The sequence below is a fragment of the Tamandua tetradactyla genome, chromosome 20 (assembly GCF_023851605.1).
Source record: "Tamandua tetradactyla isolate mTamTet1 chromosome 20, mTamTet1.pri, whole genome shotgun sequence".
Classification (NCBI taxonomy): domain Eukaryota; kingdom Metazoa; phylum Chordata; class Mammalia; order Pilosa; family Myrmecophagidae; genus Tamandua; species Tamandua tetradactyla.
The window spans coordinates 9,361,947-9,385,655 of NC_135346.1; the positions used below are offsets into that span (position 1 = coordinate 9,361,947).

The window sequence follows — 23,709 nt, forward strand, 5'->3', positions numbered from 1 at the left end:
CACTTAAAATGGTGCTTACACACAATATATGCTCAAAAAGATTTTAGATGTTATTATTTCATTTTACCTTTATGTTGTAATTTCTTATTTCTTTTTATGGATGTTCTTCATTTTTTTAAGAATTCTGAGCATACTAATTTAATGTCATTGTTAGGTTTGTTTACTATTTTTTATTTATCCAGTATTTTCTTTATTTGTTTTGAAATTTAGTTTTATAAACTTGTCTTGGATGGGAATTTAGTTTTTAGGTGTTTTTCCCCTTCTATTGTAAAAATCATTCTTCCCTCTCTAGTAGTTTTTCAGTTAACCTCCATCTGTCTCTCAGGGCCCGAGTCAAGAACTAAACCTTTTACTGGCAGTTCCAAGGGTCCAGTCTAGTGGTGATGTTGGGGACACGTCTTGGCAACGAAGCAGAAGAAAGCCTGGCCTGGTCCTGGCAGCAAGTCTTTCCGCTTCCTTCCATTTCCCCAAGTAGAAACGGTTTTATATAAGTTACAGTTCCATGTATCAATCTCAGCTGTTATCAGCTTCCTCTCACAGTTAGGGGAGACCGTTCTTAGTCCACATTTTATTCCGTGAGCCCTGACTCCAGTCCTTTGTTTACCATTGAGTACTTTTTGCCTCTCATGGTATAGGATTAGAGCTTTGGCCTGAATTCTTCCTGTTTCTGAACCCAGAGCTCAGCCAATTGGCAGCCTTACCCCTGTTTACCATATCTATGGAGAAGTTAATCTTATTTTTTCATCACAATTATGTTTTTTAAGGATAATATTTTTTATCCATCGCTGCCATTTGTTCGGACTGTATTGTCATCAAAATGTAAACTTACCTTTCTGTTAGGGGCTAGGCCCCACTCTAGACTTCCTTAGACGTATAGAATAAAAACGAGTTTTCTACGTAATTGCCACAAGTCTGTTCTTACAAATCGCGGTCTTGCATTACTGAATTTACACTGCCCAGACTAGATGCTATTCTGTTTTAGCAGATAGGCTCAAAGCCTTCTTTTTTTGCAAACCTCTTGTCTTGTATTAACTATGTTGCAGGTCTAGTTATATGTTACATTATTGTGGGTTCTGTAATAACTTTTGTTCTTCTAGGACATTTTATCAAAATTGGTGATATCTTTTTCAATTTTTCATCCCTCTTGGAGGAATTCACATGAGGCTGACTTTAGGGTCAGGAACAAGAAAAAGTATTTGTCTCTGCCTGAATAATTGAGAGGTTACTAGCTTTGGAAGTTATATTCCCAGAAATACTTTACTGGAAAGTTAAAAGTGTGAAGTTTCTTTGACTCGGTTCATAAAAACAGTTCTAGTTTATTTTTATTTTTTGCCTGTGCTGAACTTCTTTGAATTTTAATCTACCTCATCTTGTCATTTTAGAGTTACTCTAACTTCCTGTCATTACCACTTTAATATCATGCTTGATGTTGGTTATTTTCTAGGATGAATTTTTCCATTTCAGTGACAGCATGTTTTCTTGCCTTTTCATCCTGATGCTCATTTCACCTAATGTCATCTCATTGCTCCTCTGTCAAAGAAATATTTTTTAATTTAAAATCTTTATTTGTGGGAAGAGAGTGATCATCCAGCGCTGCTTGTCTCTGAACTCAGTAAGAGGAGTTAAAACAAGGTAATGGGGAAGGTGTTGGTGGTCATAGAAGGAACCTACACTGGAGGCAGTGGACATGGAAAGAGCCATCAATTAAGACAATTTCAAAGTCAACTGATTGTGATCATTAATGTCACAATAGATCAAAACCTAATTATCACAGCCTAAGTAAGAACCATCAGTATTAATGGGAAAATCTGATAGGAAACTATTACCAAGAAATTACACCAGATTGAATGCAATGAACTTTTTATCATGTCATTTACTATTTTTTTGTGATGTCCCCTAGCATTGGCAGGCGTGACCCTAAGAATTGATCAAGGCCCAGTCTTGAACTTTCTCACCACTTACGCTTGTCCAGTGTGATCAGTAGTCAGCAAAAGAAAGTTTTTGCACAGGCCTTAAAATGATTGGTCCTTCTTGGAAATGGAATATCCCTGGTGATCATTATACTGTGTGTCTTGATAAATTGTTCTTTGAACTTCCGTTGTATGTAGAATCCTGTTGCATGGCTACTGTCAGGGAGTAGGGAAGAGAGGAGGGGCTTCCTGCCTACAGATATTTTAAAAGACCTGAAAAGTTTAATCGTGTCCTAACACTCATGAGATTTAAGTCAGTGCTTTGCAGTTTCCAGTAGCCCTAGGGTTTGATTCTAAACCAGGCCTGGCCATGGATTTAGTTCCCACCCTCCCCCCTTGTTTTAAAATAAGGAACATAATGATTTCCACCAGAATCAAAGTAAATCCAAAGAAAATATATCAGCTGTGGTTTTGTTGTTTATTTGTTTGTTTGTTTTCCTTTCTTTTGTCAGAGACTGCCTCTGGCAGGAGGAAAGAATATTAAAAGTAATGCTTATCCTCTCTCCCTAAGTAGAAAAGTGGGTCACCATTTACACCCTTCAGTGTTGAGCTGTATTTGAAGACGCTGCAACTCTGGAAGTTGAGCTAAGGTAGAAAGGGAAGAGATGCTGCCCTCTGTGTATTGTGGGGAGGGATGAGAAGCAGCAGGACCGTGTTTGGTGATGCTGGGATTTTTAAGCTACTAGCTTATCCTGGAGAGAATGCCACTGCTACCGCCACCACTGTTGCTGGCCTTCCCCCACCAGCCGTGCAGCTGAGAGCCCTGCCAGGACCATAACTGGGGGAATGGTTGTTAATTCTTCCTGCATGAGTATGATCTTGCTTCATAATGGATTGTAGGGATTTGGGTTACTCAATACAAAATTTTGAGAAAGCATTGTGACTTAGTCCTTCACCTGTCAGAATAAATTTTCTCTTTTGAATATGTGTTCTAGTTTGCTAGCTGCCAGAATGCAATATACCAGAAACGGAATGGCTTTTAAAAAGGGAAATTTAATAAGTTGCTCGTTTATAGTTCTAAGGCCAAGAAAATGTCCCAATTAAAACAAGTCTATAGAAATGTCCAATCTCAGGTATCCAGGGAAAGATACCTTGGTTCAAGAAGGCCAGTGAAGTTCAGGGTCTCTCTCTCAAGTGAGAAGGCACATGGTGAGCAGGGTCAGGATTTCTCTCTTGGGTGGAAGGGTGAGAACACGGTATCATCTGCTAGCTTTCTCTCCTGGCTCCCTTTCATGAAGCTCCCTGGGAGGCGTTTTCCTTCATCTCTCATCCAAAGGTCGCTGGCTGGTAGACTCTCTGCTCTCAGAAATCTCTCTCATTCTCCAAAATGTTTCCTCTTTTATTGGACTTCAGAAACTAATCAAGACCCACCCAAATGGGTAGAGACATGTCATCACCTAATCCAGCTTAACAACCACTCTTGATTAAATCACATTTCCGGGGAGATGATCTAATTGCAGTTTCAAACATTCAGTACTGAACAGGGATGAGAAGAAACGGCTGCCTTTACAAAATGTGATTAGAATTAAAACATGGCTTTTCTAGAGTATATAAATCATTTCAAACCAGCACAGTATGATATATGAAATTTTGAACTAATGGGAGACAGAATTAGGAATAAGGATAAAGTGAACTTTTCTTTAAGAAAGAATTCACATCAGGGTTCTTGTGAGTAGATAATGCCTTTAATGTTCAAAATGTAATTTCATTTTTTTTTTTTTGGCTTAAAACCACAGAATTTATTCTCTGCCAGTTCTGGAGGCTAGAAGTCTAAAATCAAGGTGTTGGCAGGGCCATGCTCCCTCCACAGCCACGGGGGATGGTCCTTCCTGGCCTCTTCCAGCTTCTCGTGCTCCCTTGGCTTGTGACAACATAACTCCAGTCTCTGCGTCCATTCGCAGAGGGCCATCTTCCCTCTGTGTTCGTGTCTCTGTGTCCAGATTTTCCTCTTCTTAGAAGGATACTGGTCATATTAATTCAAGGCCCGCTGTAATCCAGTATGATCTCATCTTATCTTGATTACATCTGCAAAGACCTTAATTCCAAATAAGGGCACATTCCTAGGTACTGGGGGTTAGGACTTATCTCTCTTTTTTTTTTTTAATTTATTTATTAATTAAAAAAATAAAATAAAACAACATACATAATCAGTAATCCACAATATCGTCACTTAGTTGCATATTCATCATTTCTTAGAACATTTGCATTAATTCAGAAAAAGAAATAAAAAGACAATAGAAAAAGAAATAACACGAACACAAGAAAGAAAAAAAAGATTATGCCTACCATACCCCTTACTCCTTGCTTTCATTGATCACTAGCATTTAAACTAAATTTATTTTAGCATTTGTTCCCCCTATTATTTATTTTTATTCCATATGTTCTACTCCTTTGTTGACAAGGTAGATAAAAGGAGCATCAGACACAAGGTTTTCACAATCACACAGTCACATTATGACAGCTATATCATTATTCAATCATCCTCAAGAAACATGGCTACTGGAACAGCTCTACATTTTCAGGCAGTTCCCTCCAGCCTCTCCATTACATCTTGAATAACAAGATGATACCTACTTAATGCATAAGAATAACCTCCAGGATAACCTCTCGACTCTGTTTGGAATCTCTCAGCCATTGACACTTTGTCTCATTTCCCTCTTCCCCCTTTTGGTTGAGAAGGTTTTCTCAATCCCTTGATGCTAAGTCTCAGCTCATTCTAGGGTTTTTCTCAATCCCTTGATGCTGAGTCTCAGCTCATTCTAGGATTTCTGTCCCACATTGCCAGGAAGGTCCACACCCCTGGGAGTCATGTCCCACGTAGAGAGGGGTAGGGTAGTGAGACTGCTCGTCGTGTTGGCTGGAGAGAGGGGCCACATCTGAGCAACAAAAGAGGCTCTCTTGGGGGTGACTCTTAGGCCTAAATTTTAAGTAGACTTGACCTATCCTTTGCGGGGTTCAGCTTCATATGAACAAACCCCAAGACTGGGGGCTCTGCCTATAGCTTTGGTTGTCCACGCTGCTTGTGAGAATATCAAGAATTCAACTTGGGGAAGTTGAATTTCTCCCCGTTCTCACCACTCCCGAAGGGGGCTTGCAAATACTTTTCCAGTCACTGATCAAATCATTCTGGGATTCATCGGGGGATCACTCTGGACAAACCAGCAAAATCTCATGTCCTAACTGAGAGTCCAAGTACTTATGGCCTTCAATCATACTATCTACATAAGTTATATTAGGAAATGCACTAGTCAAAATATAAATTTTGTAACTAATAAACATTTTTTGCTTAGACTCACACAGAAGATGACATTTTAAAATATTAATTACCATCTATTTTCAGTACCCTGCAATAATGACATTCCTTTGTTCTTCCTCATGCAAAAACATTTTTAAAATTGTACCTTGTACATTTCACTATTATTATACACTCTAGGCATTCCTAGATTGTACCATCTCAATTTTTAATATCTATCTTTCTTTCTGATTTCATTTATGTCCCCAGCCCTCCTCCCTCTATCATTCTCACATGCAGCTTCATTCAGTGTTTTAACATAATTATATTACAGTTAGGTAGTATTGTGCTGTCCATTTCTGAGTTTTTGTATCCCTTCAGCTCCAATTACCCAATATCGTACCCTATTTCTATCTCCTGATGGTCTCTCTTACGAACAAAATATTCCATAACACATGACTTTCAGAAGCAGTTTGTTTCTCCAAGCCTCCTTGCTTTATAAAAAATAAATATTTAGGAGTTGAGTTCAACTAAGTTCACAGGGTGAGGTGTACATACAACTTAGTTCTTTTTGTGCCCAGCTGCACCCTGAGAAATAAATACTCTAGGAGGTGGAACAAGAAATGGATGCTGACCATATCTACCTACCTCCTCACCTGACTGATTCATAATGGCTGACCTTGGGCAAGTTACTCCTTTCGATGCCTCAGTTCCTCATCTGTCAAGTGGGGCTAATAATACTGACCTACCTCACAGGGTGTTGTGAGGCATTATAAATCAAATGCTTTAGAGTCCTCAATAGAGGATACTTTGAGCTGAAGTCTAAGCCTGACACAGGCTTTAGTCCTCAATGAGCTGGTTGAAACTACTTAGTGACTTTGGCAAATCTTCTGCCCCCACTCCCACCCCTCATTAAAGCTGCTAGTCTTCAATTCAGGAGGACGTTGAGTGTTTTCCTGAATGTTGGACCAGACTTAACTTAGGAAGTTAAGGAGGAAGGCACTTTAGTATCGTAAATGTCTTGCATCCACAGAGAGAGGCTATTTCAGACCCAAGAGCATTGGATTAGGGAATTGTAAGGCAGAGGTGGTACTGCTTATTTCTCTATTGCAGGTTGGGAATTAAGGTCCATTTTCCCTGGGCTTGAAGCAGACTTAGTCTGTCCCAGGAGCAAAGCAGCCCCAATGGTTTTGATTTTCCTCACTGTTTACTACTCCCCGGTCTGATCCCAAGACAGCTGAGTCGCTGTACGCCTTTGCAGTATCTGTACCCGAGCCTCCACTTCCTCATGGAAACCAGCTGATTCAAAAAACATAGCCTTCTCCATCTCCCAACAAATAAGAGCCACATTGGAAAAAAAAATTTTCCAAGAATATGCTTAACACTCAGAATTGGGCATTGATGCTCCATAAAACTCCATTCATTTCACTGTATTCAGTATCTGTCATCACTTTCTCAGTGTCCACAGTCTGGACCTCACGTTGACTTTTTCTCCCTCTAGTTTGGGGATACTTTGGACACTATAGCTATTTTCCCAGGTGTGGGCTCAAGAGCATTACTCTTTCCATCTCAGTTTAGGGGCTAAGCCCACTCACCTTCCTAATAAGGCACTTTCTCCTTTCCTTCTCCTTGGCCCTAGATTTGTAACCCATGAAAAGCACAAGGTCTTGGTCCCTTGCTGCTGTCATATTTGTTTCTCTTTATGTTTTGTGGAATCTTCTCCCATTGTTCCCAGAGCTGGCCATACCAGACAGTTCTATAGAATACTGGAGGATGAGGAGGGCACTGTCTGACATCTTGCCAAGTAGCCAGAAGTTGACGTGCCCGTAGCCTGCTGGCCTCCCCACCACTTCCCACAGGATGCTAAGAGGTCCATAAGACTGTGTTTGTTTCCACACCCTGTACTATCATAATTAGCAAAATAAATCACACTTTGTAGCTAGATTTCTAAATGGAAAATGGACAGTTGAATTCTCTGGATAGTTTGGTTTCTGGGGGAGTTCAGGTTGATTAATAACTGTTTTATTTGGCTGTAAAATCAAAAACTATAGCCAAGTTTTTGTTTATTAAAAACTAACTGCAGGGCGAGCAACAGTGGCTCAGTAGCAGAGTTCTAGCTTGCCGTGCTGGAGACCTGGGTTCGATTCCCAGTGCCTGTCCATGCAAAAAAAAAAAACCTAACTGCAATTATATTAACTTGGACAGCAACCGCTACTACTTAATTTGGAGAATCAAGGTAATATATTAAAGCAGGAAAATGAAATTATATATATATATATATGAAAAAATAGAAAATTCTATTTTTTTGCAGATGATATAATTATACCCCTAATCCAAAATACTGTTCTAAAAAACTACTTGAATTAATAAGAGAACTTGGAATGATGGCAGAATTCAAGTTAAATGTACAAAAAATAGTAATTTTTCTTTTATACCAACAATATTTCCTTGGGAATGGCAAGGAGACATGAAATAACCTAACCATGAGATCCACAAAAATTATAGAATACTAAGGAATAATTTCTTAAAGAGATATACAGAAACTATATCAGGAAACATTTAAAACTTTATAAAAAAACAGAAAACAACACCTGAAAAATGGAGAGATAGATCTTTTTATATGTCAGTTGTGACTCTAGTTTTTATTTTGACAGCATGTGGGGACTTATGATTTGGAAACAGGAGAGACTAAAAGCTATGTTTTTAAACGCCTTTACAAAAGATTGAGAAAATGCTGATTAATCATACTGGAGAATGGCAAATAACTGATGGTCACTCAAGCATCCTCAGTTCCTCCTTGGTACTCATTGCTGGATATGAATCTTAATATCATAAAAATAACAGTCCTTCTCAAATGTATTTTTATATATTTAAATGTAATGTATATATACAAAAATGAATGCAACTGGAATTGTTTGAAGAGTGAAAGTGGACCAAATTATTTTAGATATTATAAGGAGAAAGATGAAAACAAATACATATCAAGCTGGTAAATTCAGTTACCTTAGCAAGTTGCTCTTCTGCAGGGGGATTATTAAACTTTTTAAAATTTATATGGGCAGGCTCCAGGAATCGAACCCAGGTCTCCAGCAAGGCAGGCGAGAATTCCACCACTGAGCCACTGTTGCACCACCCGAATTATTAAACTTTTAACCACCATTGTTTGATTAACTTTTTTCAAAGAACTTTGTACTATTTTTGTAAATATAATTAAATTTTTATTAAAAATTTAAAGACAGTCAAGGGAATGTTGTTTTTAGCAAACTCTGGTTTTCAGTAGCTATTTTGAAAAGTATTCTAGAAACAAACAGAAAAGAAATACTGTTTGATCCCTATAATATAGTTATGTATAATGTGATTTTTTTCCTCTTAAGGTCTGAATTCTGATTTTTGTTAACAGGTTTTACAGCTCTTTAAAACATTGCACAGGACCAGACAACAGGTTTTTAAAAATGATGCCAGAGCATTAGAAGGTAAATTTATTTTTTTACCCTTTTGGGAAAAGTCCATTCTTCAACATCCCTGATAAAGGTCTTTTATCCTGTCAGATGGCTGCTAATCTATCTGGGAGACCCCCTCTGTGGTCAAGACCCATCTTTGGGAATGATCTTCATTATCTCCCCCATGATGTTATGTTTTATAAAAATTAATTTACATTACACTTCCTTGAAGGAGTATTTACTTAAAATTTTAAAAGACCAATTTTCATAAAAAATTAGTAAAAAGTAAAAATAAAAGAGTCAAAATGTTAGTATTTCTGTTGCTTGCCTTATGGCCCAACCAGTAAACCCATTTCTCTGTTGTATAATCGCTAGAGCCAGATTTTACAATATTGTTAATATCCCATATCAGTTTTGAAATCATGGCAGCTGTGAAGGAGAGTCTAATTCATATAATTCCATATTTAATATTTCATTCTTTTCAATGTTTTCTATCTTATCTGGAAGTTTCAACTTATCTGGAAGTTTCAGCTTGAAAGCTTAGATTCTGTGTGTACATTTTTCGGCTCTAATCCTCATATATTGATAAACTTTAAAAGGGCACTGAAGGAAAGATTTTGTAATTCACATAGGAATTCAAGTTTTTGTAATTCATCAAAAATAATTTCTTGAGCATTAAAAAATATATCTGGTATTTGCACTTTGCATGAATTCCTTATTTAATTCTCAAAACAACCGTGTGAGGTTGTTACTATTATCATTTCCCTTATAACAGATGAGAAAACTGATAAATGTGAAAGGATTTGCCCTATATTATACTTAGTAAGAGGTAGAGCTGGGAATTTAGCTTTAAGTAATCTGAATCCAGAGTCTAAACTATAAACCAGCTTACATACTGAAATATATCAAGCATAGAAAGAGTTTTATGGCTCTTCTCCATCAACATGGCATTTTTTTTTTTTTTTTTTTCCCACGTGGACAGGCACCAAGAATTGCAGGTCTCCAGCATGGCAGGCGAGAACTCTGCCTGCTGAGCCACTGTGGCCAGCCCTGCATGGCATATTTTTATCACTTAAGATTTTTAAGTGAAATGATTGCAAGAACATCTTGTATTTATTGTGTATTGAGTAAGTGTTTTACATGGATTGTTTCCTTAAATGTTCACAGCAACTCAGTGAGGCAATACATTAATCATAGTAGTCTAATTATGCTGCTAGAATGGTGCCAAGGTCTAGTGGTGTACGTGAACAAAAGTTTTATTAATCATTCATTTTACATGTCAGTCAAGGCACTCAAAATTATTTATGTATCCTCTCTGCTACTATATCTTTATTTTAATTTATTTGTGTGTATATAGTTAACACATTTATATGTATTGAGTGTTGCCCTCTTTAAAAAGTATTTTAATCTAAATTCTTAGACTTGTAGAAACAAAGCATTAAATTGGATTAATTAGAATCCAGTAGTTAGAGGTATACAAACCAAGTTGAGAGTGAAAACCAGGAAATAAAAGTATTAGAGTGCTAAAGTCTTATACTAGATTTAATTATGAATTGTCAAGAACTCTCTGAGAGGCTTCTTTAATAAATTACTTGTACTTTGTTTTGATTGGGACAAAACTGTTTACTATCCTAGAGAGATAATCATTCATAATGAATAACATGTAAATTTGGGGGCCAGGAATCATAAATTAGGAAAAAAAACTATATATAAATGCGTATATATATATCCATATATGTGTATTTCTCTCTTTCTCTAGCAGCCAGAATTAAAATAAATGAAGAATTCAAAAGTAATAAAAGTGAGACTTCTCCTAAGAAAATAGAAGAGGTACCGTAATTAAGTTTTTCAAATATACAGACACTGTAAGTTTTCCTAACAACTAGATGAAAATAGAGGGGAAATATGAAATGAAAACCATCATTTCATAGTTAAAGCCATTACAACTATGAACAACCTTTACTTCTTTGCAGGGCATCTGTCTGCACCCAAAAGATACAAGTTGTCTAGTAAAAAGAATATGGATGCAGCCATGGTCAAAACAAGAGCAACTGAACCAACCCAGAAATCTTTAGAAATTCTATCTTTATTTACCTAAGACAAGTGACTAAAAGTAATGACAGTGAGTGTTGTAGTAGCTCAGAACTGCAGAGGGAACTCTTAGCTCAACTAGGCAAGCAATTAAATATTTTCTTTACTCCTATCTTGGCTGTGGCAGTTACCTGGCCATAAACTTTTTATGAACTATTCTTGCTTTGTCTTCTGTATTTGCATTTTTGGTCATATTCTGTAGTTGATGACAATCTGCTGCCTATAGTCTGTGAGCCCCCTTGTATTCCCAATACATGTTCATTGAAAAACTGCACAATGATTCTTTTCCTCTTTAAAAAAAAATCAAGCTATAAATGCACATTGTCTCTGTCTTGAGCATCTTACAATGTTCCTGTATCTAGCTTCCTATAAAGGTAAGGTAAGAGCCTTTAGGAAGGAAACTAAAACCCGGAAAATTATTTACAGTAGTTATGATTCCAAGAATTGTTTTAGTAAAAAGAAAGGTACAGATAAAATAAAATTCTACATTTTAAGAAAGTCTGTTAAAAATACATTTATATTTAGTAGAGGAAAATACTATTTTAAAATAACGTAAGTATTTCTGTCCCTATGATATAAAGAAAAGAGGGAATGATTTCCCTTAAACATATGGGAAATATATAATTTTATTCATGGAAAAAGTTAAGATGACAGTAGAATCAAATCATGACTTGAAAGTTAAAATGTACAGAGGAAGTTTGTACTATTTTGCTATTCAGTAGATTGATAGTAAAAATGTGGTAATTTTTTTAATTTTGAAATCGTGATAAAAAAATTTTGAGATCTGTTTATATCAACTAAACTGGGAAAATAAAACAGTGTCCAAAATTCATTCTATTTGTAGAGTATTAATTTAACATTATGCAGCCTGGAAATTGAGTATTATATACAAATGTATATTTTATCCTTTCTGCAACTCTGCACATAATAAATATTTAGTAGTTTTTAGATAATTACATTGTCATGTATTAAGAGGACTCATCAAGTCTCGGCATCAAAAGGAATCTTAGACAGCCTCTGGATTAATGGTTCTCAAGACTCTTTTACCCACTCAAAAATTGATGACCCCAAAAAAGGATCTCTTTATGTTATTTATATCTGTCAATATTTACCATATTAGAAATTATAGTTCAGAAATTTTAAAAATATGCATTGATTAATTCACTTAAAACTAATAAACCCATTGTATGTTAACAAATAACAAAATGCTTATGAAAAAATAACTATAGTTCCAAAACAATTTAGTGGGAAGAGTGTCATTGTTTTACATTTTTGAAAATCTCTTTAATGTCTAATTTAATAGAACTCAGTTAAATTATAATATGTTTCCCTATTCAATCTGGTACATTATGTTTAGGTAGACGTAGATAAAGAAAATTCAGCCTTGCATAGATAATTCGTTTAAAAGTGTAGGCCTTTTCAGATAAGTATGGATATTCTTTGATACTACGTACCTTGATAAGTGGGTATAATTTCTTAAGGGTCAGTTGTAATGTGGAACTCAGTTATCTGTTACACCAGTTGATTTTTTTTTTTTTTTTTTTTACATGGACAGGCACCGGGAATCAAACCCGGGTCCTCTGGCATGGCAGGCGAGCATTCTTGCCTGCTGAGCCACTGTGGCCCACCCTACACCAATTGATTTTAATCTTTCTGACTTTCCCTTTGAATGGATTTTTAAACTATGTATGATTTTGGAATATACAGGCTCACTAAGTAATACAGATCTTATAAATGTTGACATAGTTCATTATATAATTATATCACTTAATATCAGTATCCATCTCATCAGAAAAATCCAAATTTGGGAAGCTGTCAATGTCACAATGGCAAATACGCATTCTCCAGAATTTTGATTTTCACTTGAAAACTTAAATTTTTTCATGGGCAACAAATTGTGTCAATAGTTTTCCTCGAAGTAACAGATACACTTCATTCATTTTTAAGAATATGTCTGCCATATACCCAAGTCTGAATAATCGTAGTTTGTCTGTCAGTAGTTCTTTCAAATAAAAATGGTGTCCATGAAAAAAAGCTACTTCTGCTCACAACTTAAACAACACTGAGGGCTTGTCTTAGTATTGGGAAAATATTTTTGACCTCACAACCCCCTCTAAACAGGTCTCAGGTCCTACAGATGTTCACATCTTTGAGCATTGCTACTTTAGTCCAGTTCTTCATTTTACATTTGATGAGGTCTGAAACTCAAAGAGAGTAGGTGATCAACCCAAGGCCATTTCATTAATGTCAGAGCCAGAGTTGGAATCCAACTGTTCTGATTTCTAATCCAATATTCTTTCCAATGTTCAGTACATCTAACTCTATAAAAGAAAGATTCAAAACCCCCAAACATTATGCCTCTTAACACATTGTAAAATACACATTACAAAATCAACAAAAACCTGAAATATTTTTTGAAACAAAGCATGGGTGGATGGATAAAAGTTAAGCTTATACGTATGTCTCAGCCTACTGTACTGCTTGGAATAGTTGTAAAAGTTGAAAGGCAATATTTCCTAAAAAAGGAATTATAGTAAGCCTCTTTTCAAAAAACAGTACATTCAAATTCTATAAAGCTTAATGTAATACATGGGTACATCCCAGAGTGTTGGGCAGATAATTAAAACATTATGGCAAAGGCCTTTGATGGATGGGAGAACAAATGTGAAACTATTAAACTTTCCCACCTGGGAAACCCCTGATACTCTTTCAGACACTAGGGACTCAGGCCCAAGGTAATAGACGAACCTCCTGATCTTGAAGCCTGTGCTTATGAAACTTACTTCTGTAGCAGATAAGCTAAGCCTATCTATAATTATACCTCAGAGTTACTTCCAGTCGACCTCCTTTGTTGCTCAGATGTGGCTCTCTCTCTCTCTAAGCCCAACTCTGCAAGTAAAATCTTTACTCTCCCCCCTGCATGGGACATGATGTCCAGGGCTATGAGTCTGCCTGACAACATGAGACTTGACTTCCAAGAATGAGCCTGGCCCTGGCTTCACGAGATTGACAATGCCTTCCTGACCAAAAGGGGAAAAGAAAGGTAACAAAATAAAGTATCAGTGGCTAAGAGAGTTCAAATAGAGTCAAGAGACTATTCTGGAAGCTACTCTTATGAAGGCTATAGCTAGATATTGTTAATTACCATGGTTTGTCAAACCCCAACCAACATTTAATCCTAAAGAACACACAGGGCTCCACCTGAGATCCTACTGAAGTTTCATGCACTAAGTTTACTTTTCAGAAATCTAAAACCTTCATATGGTTCCTAGGCCAGATATGTCCTGAAACCCAAAGGTACCAGCCTTTCCAAGAACATCAACCAGTTCCATACCCCTATCCAATACTGTTGACACCCCTTTTCAACATGAAAAAAATTAGAATGGATATAACCCAAATATCCCTAAACATTGGGAGAAAGATCAAAGGAGAAGGAGGAGTTATAACATAGAAGTTGGGATTTAACAAATAAGTATGATACTGAACCATAATATTGATATTTCTTTGTAGTCTACAGTGTTACGGAGCACCTAGAAGGGAAAAACCTGAAATTGCAGAACTGTAACCCATACTAAATTTTGAAATCTGTTCTGTAACTACTTGTTAAAATTTACTTTGAAATTTATTGCTTATATATATGCATATTTCACAATAAAAATTGTAAAAAAAAAAAAAAAGTATATTCATATGATCCATTTTAAAAAACCCTGAAGGATTTATTCTGTTTGTTTTGGTTTTCTTAACAGTTAATGAAAATAGGTTCTGATGTTGAATTGTTTCTCAGAACATGTGTTATACAAGGTATTCATACAGACCACAGTACACTGAGTAAGTAACTTTAAAAAAAAAGTGTTTTCTGACTGCAGTGAGTTTTAAAATATTAAACATTTTGGTATAAGTGCTTGTAATGCTGAATAGTAAAATAGCTTCACTTTGCCAGGCAACGTGTTATAGTATATTGTATGTATTTGTAAGGCTGTATTTCAAAAATACTGAATTAAAAATTGTTTCACTAGATTTTTTGCTTTGTTTTAACTTTACTCCTAGTTATAATACAAAGCTACAGTTACAAAAGAGAATAAAATTGTTTTTTGTTAATTAGGAAGTTGTAGGTTTACAGAAAAATGTAGAAAATGCTAATTCTCAAACCTCTATTCCCCCATTATTATTTTTTCTTTTTTAAAAAAATCTTTATTGACAAATCTTCACACACATACAATCCATACATGTTGTACAATCAGTGGCTCAAAATATCATCACATAGTTGTGTATTCATCACCATGATCATTTTTAGAACATTTGCATCACTCTAGAAAAAGAAATAAAAAGAAAAAACTCATTCCATACCTCTTACCCCTCCCTCTCATTGACCACTAGTATTTCAATCCATCCAATTTATTTTACCCCTTATACCCCCATTATTTATTTATATTTTATCCATTTTTTTTTTTTACTCACCTGCCCATACCCTGGCTAAAATGAGCATCAGACACAAGGTTTTCACACTCACATAGTCACACTATAAAAGCTTTATTGCTATATAATCATCTTCAGAATCAAGGCTACTGGAACACAGCTCAACAGTTTCAAGTACATCCCTCCAGCCACTCTAGTATACCATAAACTGAAAAGGGATATCTATATAATGCAGAAGAATACCCTCCAGGATAACCTCTTGACTCTGTTTGAAACTCTCAGCCACTGAAATTTATTTTGTCTCATTTATTTCTTTCCCCTTTTGATCAAGAAGACTTTCTCAATCCCAATATACTGGGTCCTGGCTCATCCCAGGACCTCTGTCCCACGTTGCCAGGAAGATTTACACCACTGGGAGTCATGACCCACATTGAGGGAAGGCAGTGAGTTCACCACTGAGTTGGCTTAGAGAGACAGGCTACATCTGAGCAACAAAAGAGATTCTCTGGAGGTGACTCTTGGGCATAATTATAAGTAGGCTTAGCTTCTCCTTTGTGTGAATAAGATTCATAGTGGCAAGTCCCAAGATTAAGGGACTATTGATTTGGTTGACCCCATTGCTTGTGAGAATATCAGGAATTCCCTAGAAGAGAAATTGAGTATTTCCCCCTTTCTCCCCAGTATCCCCAAGAGAACTTTGCAAATACTTCTTTATTCACTGCCCAAGTTATTCTGGGATATATTAGGACATCACACTAACCTGGACAAACCAACAAGATCTCACACCCTGGTGTTCAACTAAACTGTCCATACAAGTTAAATTAGGTAATGTGCTACCCAAAGTGTATATATATATATATATATATATATATATATTTTTTTTTTTTTTTAAAGAGCACGTTTATTATCTCACAGTTTCCTTGATCTGGACTCTGGGCATAGCTTAGGTGGGTCCTTTGTTTAGGGTCCCATATGGCAGCCATCAAGGCATGGGTTGGGCTGCCTTCTTATCTGGCCACTCAGCTGGAGAAGAATCTGCTTCCAGGCTCTCTCTCTTGGTTAGAAGAATTCATTTCCTTGCAGCTGTAATACTGAGGGCTTCATTTCTTCGCTGCTAGTTGACCACAGACAGCCCTCAATTCCTAGAGGTCACTGCAGTTCCATGTGTGGCCATCTCCATGTGTGGTTCACAATCTGGCCACTTCTTCATGACTGGCAGGAGGGTGAGAACAAATCTGCTAACAGGACAGAGTCTCACGTGGCATATTGTAATTATGAGAGTGTTGTCCCATTACCTTTGCCATATTCTGTTGGTCAGTAGCAAGTCACAGAGCCCACCTGCACTCAAGGGGAGGGGCTCATACAAGGGCATGAATACTAGAAGGTGGGATCACTGGGGATTACCTTAGGGTCTCTCCATCACAGATGACTTGATAGCTTCATAGTGACAAGCAGTGAAGGGCTTGCCTGTCCCATTTTATCCTGAGATTTCAGTCAGCTGTTCCATGGATGGTAGGGAGGGGCTAAACCAATTTCAGTTTTAGTTTTTCTCTCTTTTGCCATCCCCTCTTAGTCTGGTGACGGGCCACGAATCAGACACCAGGAAGGTCAAAGATGACATAAAAGATACAGACCAGATAATTCTAAATATCTAAAACTTGGCCAGAGTGAAGTGGAAACAGAATCAGCAAATCAATTAGATAGAAGGAGTAACGAGAAGGGCAGCATCAAAGACAGCTTAGGTCCAGAGAGACTAGGAGAATGGTAATTCTTCTGTAGAGACAAAAACTATGGTTTTCACAGAAGAGTATCAGGGTTCTTTTTAGAGAAGGAACTGACTTTATTTGGATCCTTGTTAGATAAGGAAGATGAGACCCTGGAGGCATGATCTAGAAGGAGACAGTAAAATGATTAGAAGGCCAGGCATAGGAAGTGAGGGATTTGGGGGGTAGAAGCAGGAGAGGGAGAAGAGGGAATCGAGTCAGTGTTCTACTTTGCTAGCTGCCGGAATGCAATATAACAGAAATGGAACAGCTTTTAAGAGGGGGAATTTATTAAGTTGCTAGTTTATAGTTCTAAGGCCATGAAAATGTCCCAGTTAAAGCAAGTCTATAAAAATGTCCAAATTAAGGCACCAGCGAGGTTACCTTCACTCAAGAAAGGCCAATGAAATTCAGGCACGTGGTGGACATGGTGGTGTCTGCTAGTTTTCTCTCCAGACTTCTTGTTTCATGAAGCTCCCGCAAGACGTTTTTCTTCTTCATCTCTAGAAGTCTCTGGCTGCGTGGGCTCTCAGGGTTCTTGTTGTTCCGTGACTTTCTCATCATTCTTTCTCTCTCCAAAATGCTTCCACTTTTAAAGGATTCCAGTAAACTAATCAAGACCCACCTGGAATGGGTGGAGTCACATCTCCCTCTGATCCAAGTTAATACCCACAATTCGGTGAGCCACATTTCTTTGGAGATAATCTAATCAAGTTTCCAATATACAGTACTGAATAGGGTTTAAAAGAAATGGCTGGGGGGAGTGCAAGGGTAGTTCAGTGGTAGAATTCTCGACTGCCATGTGGGAGACCTGGGTTTGATTCCCAGCCCATGCACTTCCCAAAAAACCAACAAACAAGCAAGAACAAACAAACAAAAATTCAACAAATGGTGCTGCAAAAACAGGATATGCGCTTGGAAAATAATGAAATGTCCGCCATACAGCATACAAAGAAAAGGAAAGAAAAGAAACAGCTGACTCCACGTGATGGATCAGGATTAAAATATGGCTCTTCTCAGATATATAAATCCTTTCAAACCAGCACAGTCAGAAAAGGAAAAAGAGACCCCACAAGACAGTGGGAGGCTCGATGTAAAGACAAAGATGGCCCCTGAGAAAGTCCATGACCAGAGAGAGACAGGTCCCTGAAGAATGGGATTCCTACAATTTAATTATTTTAGTGTTTTTATGACGTTATTCTGTGAATTTAAACCCTCTCTCTCCATCCAAGTCTTCAGTAAAGTCTGCTATCCATGCAAGCAGAAAAAAAGAAAATGCTGAAATTGATGACATGTGCAGCTGTATTTGGGTGGGGGGAGGTTATTTCTTGCGAGTTTCTAGAGGTGTAAGTTGCTTATCCTGTAACAGGTGCCCCCTTGAAGCCAACTGGTTCATGGCACCTACTCCCCCCTCCCTCAAAATATAAATTTTGCACCAAATAAACATCACTTCCTTTGCTCTCATACAGAAGTTGAAGTTTTAAAACATGGACAGTATCATCCTTTACCCTGTATTCTGGTTTACCTTAGCCCTGTCCAGATCAGCGTCATTCATATTGCTAGTCGAAGTTTGATCCCTTTTTCAACTTTTTAAACAGTTCCTGTATGGGATAGTGCTGACCTTCATAGCTTCAGAGCTCTTAACTCTGAGCCTCAGGTGTCACATAAATATCTAAAGTTTCTGGACCATCCCCTTCATTTTATTTATTTATTTATTCATTCATTCATTCATTCATTTATTTTGCATGGGCAGGCGCCGGAAAACGAACCTGGGTCTCCAGCATGGCAGGTGAGAACTCTGCTACTGAGTCACCATAGCCTGCCCCCCTTCATTATTAATTCCTTACATTGGTGTGGTACATTTCTTAGAAATGATGGAAGAATATTACCATCATTGTACTAGTAACTGTTCTCTATAGTTTACATTAGGGTTCACTGTGTTATATAGTTCTGTAGCTTTTAATGAGATTATACACTGTTTATCCTTTTATGTTTGGCTGATTTCAGTCAACACAATGCCTTCAGGGTTCATCCATGTCATCGCATATATCAGAACTTCATTCCTTTCTACAGCTGAATAATATTCCATTTTATTTAAATAATTTGCTTATCCATTCCTCGCTTAATGGACACTTAAGTTACTTGCATCTTTTGACCACTGTAAATAATGTCATGATGAACATTGGTGTGCAAATAATGATTTAAGTCCCAGCTTTCAAGTCTTTTGGGTGTATACCTAGAAGTGGAATTGCTGGATCATATGGTAATTCTGTATTTAACTTTCTAAGGAACCACCAAACTCCCTTCCACAATGGCTGCACCATTTTACATTCCCACTAGTTGCTATTTTCCACATTCCCACCACAAATGAGCAGGTTTGCTATATTTCCACACTTAATTCTAATAGTAAATGTTCTAATGAGTGTGAAATGGTATCCCATTTTGGTTTTTATTTGCACTTCCCCAATGGTTAATGATGTTGAACATCTTTTCATGTGCTTTTTTGGCCATTAGTATATCTTCTTTGGACAAATGTCTGTTAGAATATTCTCCAGTTTTTTAAATGAGTTGTTTTTCTTCTTGTTACTGAATTGCAGAATTTCTTTATATATTCTAGGTATTAAACTCTTACCTGATATGTGGTTTTTCAAACATTTTCTCCCATCCTGGAGATTTTTTATGTTCACGATGAAGTCCTTTGAGGCACAAAAGCTTTTAATGTTGATGAGGCCCAATTTATCTATATTTTTGTTGTTATTGTTTGTGCTTATTGCAAGAAGTCTAAGAAATCTTTTCCTAACAAAAGATCTTGAAGATGCTTCCCTATGTTTTTTCCCAGGAGTTATATAGTTTTGATTCTTATAAGAGGGTCTTTGATCCATTTTGACTTCTTTTTTTGTATATGGCTTTAGGTAGGAGACCACATTCATTCTTTGAGCATATGGATATGCAGATTTCCTAGCCTCCATTTGTGGAAGAAATTGCTCTTTCCCCATAGAGTGGGATTGGAACCTTTGTCAAAAATCAGTTAGCCATAGATGTGAGGGTTTATTTCTGAACTCTCAATTTGCTTCCATTAGTCTGTCCTGGTGCTAGTATCATAATGTTTTGATTATTGTAACTTTATAATAAGTTTTAAAATTGAAAACTATGAGTCCTCCAATTTTGTTCTTCTTTTTCAAAGTGGTTTTGAGTATATGGGGCTCCTTTCCCTTCCATATAAATTTAATTAGATTTTCCATTTCTGCAAAGAAATCTGTAGTAGTTTTGATTGGGATTGTGTTGAAACGAAATCATTTAGGGTAGAATGGGCATCTTAACAATATTTAGTCTTCCAAGCCATGAACCTGTAATGTTCTTCTATTGATTTAGACTTTCTTTGATTCCTTTTAGCAATGTTTTGTAATTTTGCAAGTATAAGTCCTTTACATTGTTTGCTTTAGTTGCTATTTATAGTAGATGGCATTTTTCTTGATTTCTTCCCCAGATTGCTGATTATTATTGTATAGAAACACTTCTGGTGTTTGCATTTGATCTTGTACCCTGCTACTTTGCTGAATTCATGTATTAGCTCTCAGAATTTTCTAGTGGACTTTCTATAGATAAGGTCATTCTTCTGCAAATTGGGAAAGTTTTACTTCTTCCTTTCAAATTCAAATGCCTTTTTCTTCCTTGCCTAATTGCTCTAACTAGAACTTCAAGTACAATGTTGAATAACAGTGGTGACAGTGGACATCCTTGTCTTCTTCCTGATCTTATTGGATTCAAAGCTTATTGTAAGCTTTCAGTCTTTGACTATTGAGTATGATGTTAGCTGTGGGTTTTCCATTTATTCCCTTCGTCATGTTGGGGAAGTTTCCTTTTATTCCCTTAATTCAAAGTGTTTTTGTCAAAAGCATTGCTAGATTTTATGGAATGCCTTTTCTGCATCAATTGAGATGATCATGTGGTTTTTTTCTTTTGTTCTGTTAATGTGGTTCATTACATTAATGGATTTTATGTTGCACCAGCCTGTGTACCTGTGATAAATAGCACTTGATCATGGTGCATAATTCTTTTAATCTGCTATTGGATTTTGTTTACTAATTTTGTTGAGGATTTTTGCATCTATATTCATAGGAGATATTGGTCTAACAGTTTACCAAACCCAACCAACATTATTCCTATTAACACTAAAGAACACCCAGGACTCAAAAAGTTACTTCTAGAGTTCCTCTTTTATTGCTCAGCTGTGGCCTCTCTCTCTCTAAGCCCAACTCTGCAAGTGAAATCATTGCCCTCCCATCTATGTGGGACATGAGATCCAGGGGTGAAAGTCTCCCTGGCGGCGTGGGAGATGACTCCCAGGGATGAGTCCAGCCCTGGCACCGTGGGATCAACAATGCCATCCTGACCAGAAGAAGGGAAATAAGTGTAACAAATAAGGTATCAGTGGCTGAGAGAGTTCAAATAGAATTAAGAGGCTACTCTGGAGGTCACTCTTATGCAAGCTTCAGTTAGACATTGCTACCAATCATAACTTGCCAAACCCCAATCAAAATCATTCCAGCCAATCTAAAGAACACTTAGGGCAATATATAAGATTCTACAAAGGTTCCATGCACTAGGGTAACTTTCCAGAAACCTACAAGCTCCAGATGGGTCCCTGGATCAGGTAAGTCCTGAAATGCAGAATGCCAACCTCTCCAGATCATCAGCTAATTCCATCTCCCTACCCCATATTATTGACAACCCCTTCCAACATGAAAAAGCTAGAAGGGGCATAGCCCAGATACCCCTAAAAAGTGGAATAGACAGATCAAAGGTGATGGTGGAGTTATATAGATAAGGTAGGTTTTAACAAATTAGTATAATTGCTGAATCATTATATTGATATTTCTTTTAGTCTCCAGTATCTTAGAGCATCTAGAAGTTATAACTTCTAGTGATAGTGATAAGAGGGAAATTTACAGCTCTAAATATTTACATTAAAACAGGAAAGATCTCAGAGACTCAATTTCACAAATGGAGGGTCTAGAAAAAGAATAAACTAATTTCCCCACTGATTTCTTCTTTGACCACTTGGATAAGAGTATACTGTTTAAAATCCATCTATTTATGAATTTTAATCTCTCTGTTACAAGTTCCCTGATTCTTTCTTCTCCTAGCTACAGAAGAAAGTTTCTGTAGTTTAAAGTTTAAATTTTCCAGGGAAGTTTTCATTTCTGTTATTGTGTCTTCCACTCCATATTTCTGGTTGGCTCCTTTTTAAAATTTCTTTTTCTTAAGATTCTCATATTGTTCATACATTGTTTCCCTAATATCCTCTAGTTCTTTCTCTTTTCCTTTTTCTCCTTATATCAAGTATCATTCTTTTAGAGCTTTTGTCTGCTTTGTCCATAGTCTAGTATTCATTGATGGCTTGTTACTTTGGATGGGCCATCATTTCCTGTTTCCTTATTTGTCTTGTAATCTTTGGTTGTACATTTAATATTTTAAAGTCTTAGCTCTGGAATATGGTCCCTTAGCTGTCTGTTTCCTTAAGTTTTTATGTAGTTAGTTTTTATCTATTCCTTCAAATATTTTAGCAGTGTGTGTACTGGCACATAGAAATGAAAGGAATTAAAACTCTATTTATTGATTAGATATCTAGATATCTAGAGAGTTGTGACTGTATGTTTTTAAAAGACATCATGAAATGTTCAGGTGTGAAAAATAATAGAAAATGAAAATACTAAAAAGTTTTATTTGTGAGAATAATCATCTTGTATGCATATATTCTAAATCTACTCTCTTTTTCGTCTCCAAATAATATTCACAGTGGAAATTGAATATCCAGTCTCAACAGAAACTCCTTATCCTTAACAGTTTTCTCCCTTTTTTCTTTTTTAAATAATTGCTTCCTTTCTCCTTACAGTTGATTCTTTATACAAACATAGTAATTCCATCTTTTGGAAAGCACCGCATATTTTTTAAATTTTTAAAAAGTATTGTAAAAACTGTTTTTCTTTCCAAATATTCCTTATTTTTTTGTATTTTTTTCCCTATGATATCAAGTCCATGAATTTGGATTAATCATTATTTTTTATTCTTACCAATCTCATCAGCGGCACAACATAACCTTCTCTAGGTCTTTTATGGAAAAATAGTAACAATGAGTAAAAAAAAAATACTGACATTAACTTACTGTTCTACACTTGTTTTCTCACTAAGTATCAACATTTGTCAAAGCCCTCTTTCTCATGTGGACATTATTAGTCAGCTGGTGTCAATATTGGTCTTTATCATACATATATTCTATACAGAGAACAAAATTTTTTAATAAAGATGCTACCCAGAAAAATCAGGACATCAACTCCATATTAATGGTACTTACTTTTTAAATAGCATTATACATTTGTGTGTCCATATTTCATGACTTCTTATATACATAAGATAAATACATAGTTCTGAACGTGTATGATACATTAACAAAAAACTTAAGGAAGCTTTTCTTTTTAGTAAAGATGCATTTTTAAACTTCTGCCCTTCAGTTTATTTATATTTGTCTTTGCCAAAAGCTGTCTTATAGTTTACATTCTAAGGCAAGTTAATGTAACTCAACAAGCATTTATTGAATACCTATTGTGCAAGGCGCTGGGAATAGAACAGTGGGTAAGAGCAGCTGGTCCCTGTTTTTATGGAACTTGTAATGTCATGGCAGAAAGGCAGAATTATTGTGGAGGCACATAGTGCTCCAAATCCAAACTTGGTGAGCAGAGATGGTTCTTGGAAAAAAACAAGTTTGCTTTACAAGTTCTCTCATTTGAATTTATTTT

At 36.5% G+C, this 23,709-nt stretch overlaps 1 protein-coding gene across 3 annotated transcripts in view; it reads left to right on the top strand.

The window, feature by feature from the left end:
- The window catches only part of LYRM7 (LYR motif containing 7), a 36,594-nt gene that overhangs the window by 6,068 nt on the left and 6,817 nt on the right, over positions 1-23,709 (top strand). Inside the window, exons 2-5 of one of the 3 annotated variants that reach the window (XR_013166663.1) lie at positions 8,603-8,675; positions 10,402-10,472; positions 13,616-13,776; positions 14,480-14,561. Coding sequence is in view for 2 of the 3 variants with exons in the window: in XM_077138328.1 (XP_076994443.1) it covers positions 8,603-8,675; positions 10,402-10,472; positions 14,480-14,561 (226 nt within the window). In the remaining variant the exon portion in view is untranslated. The remainder of the gene's footprint in view (positions 1-8,602; positions 8,676-10,401; positions 10,473-13,615; positions 13,777-14,479; positions 14,562-23,709) is intronic. The other 2 variants (XM_077138329.1, XM_077138328.1) reach the window with 2 other exon arrangements.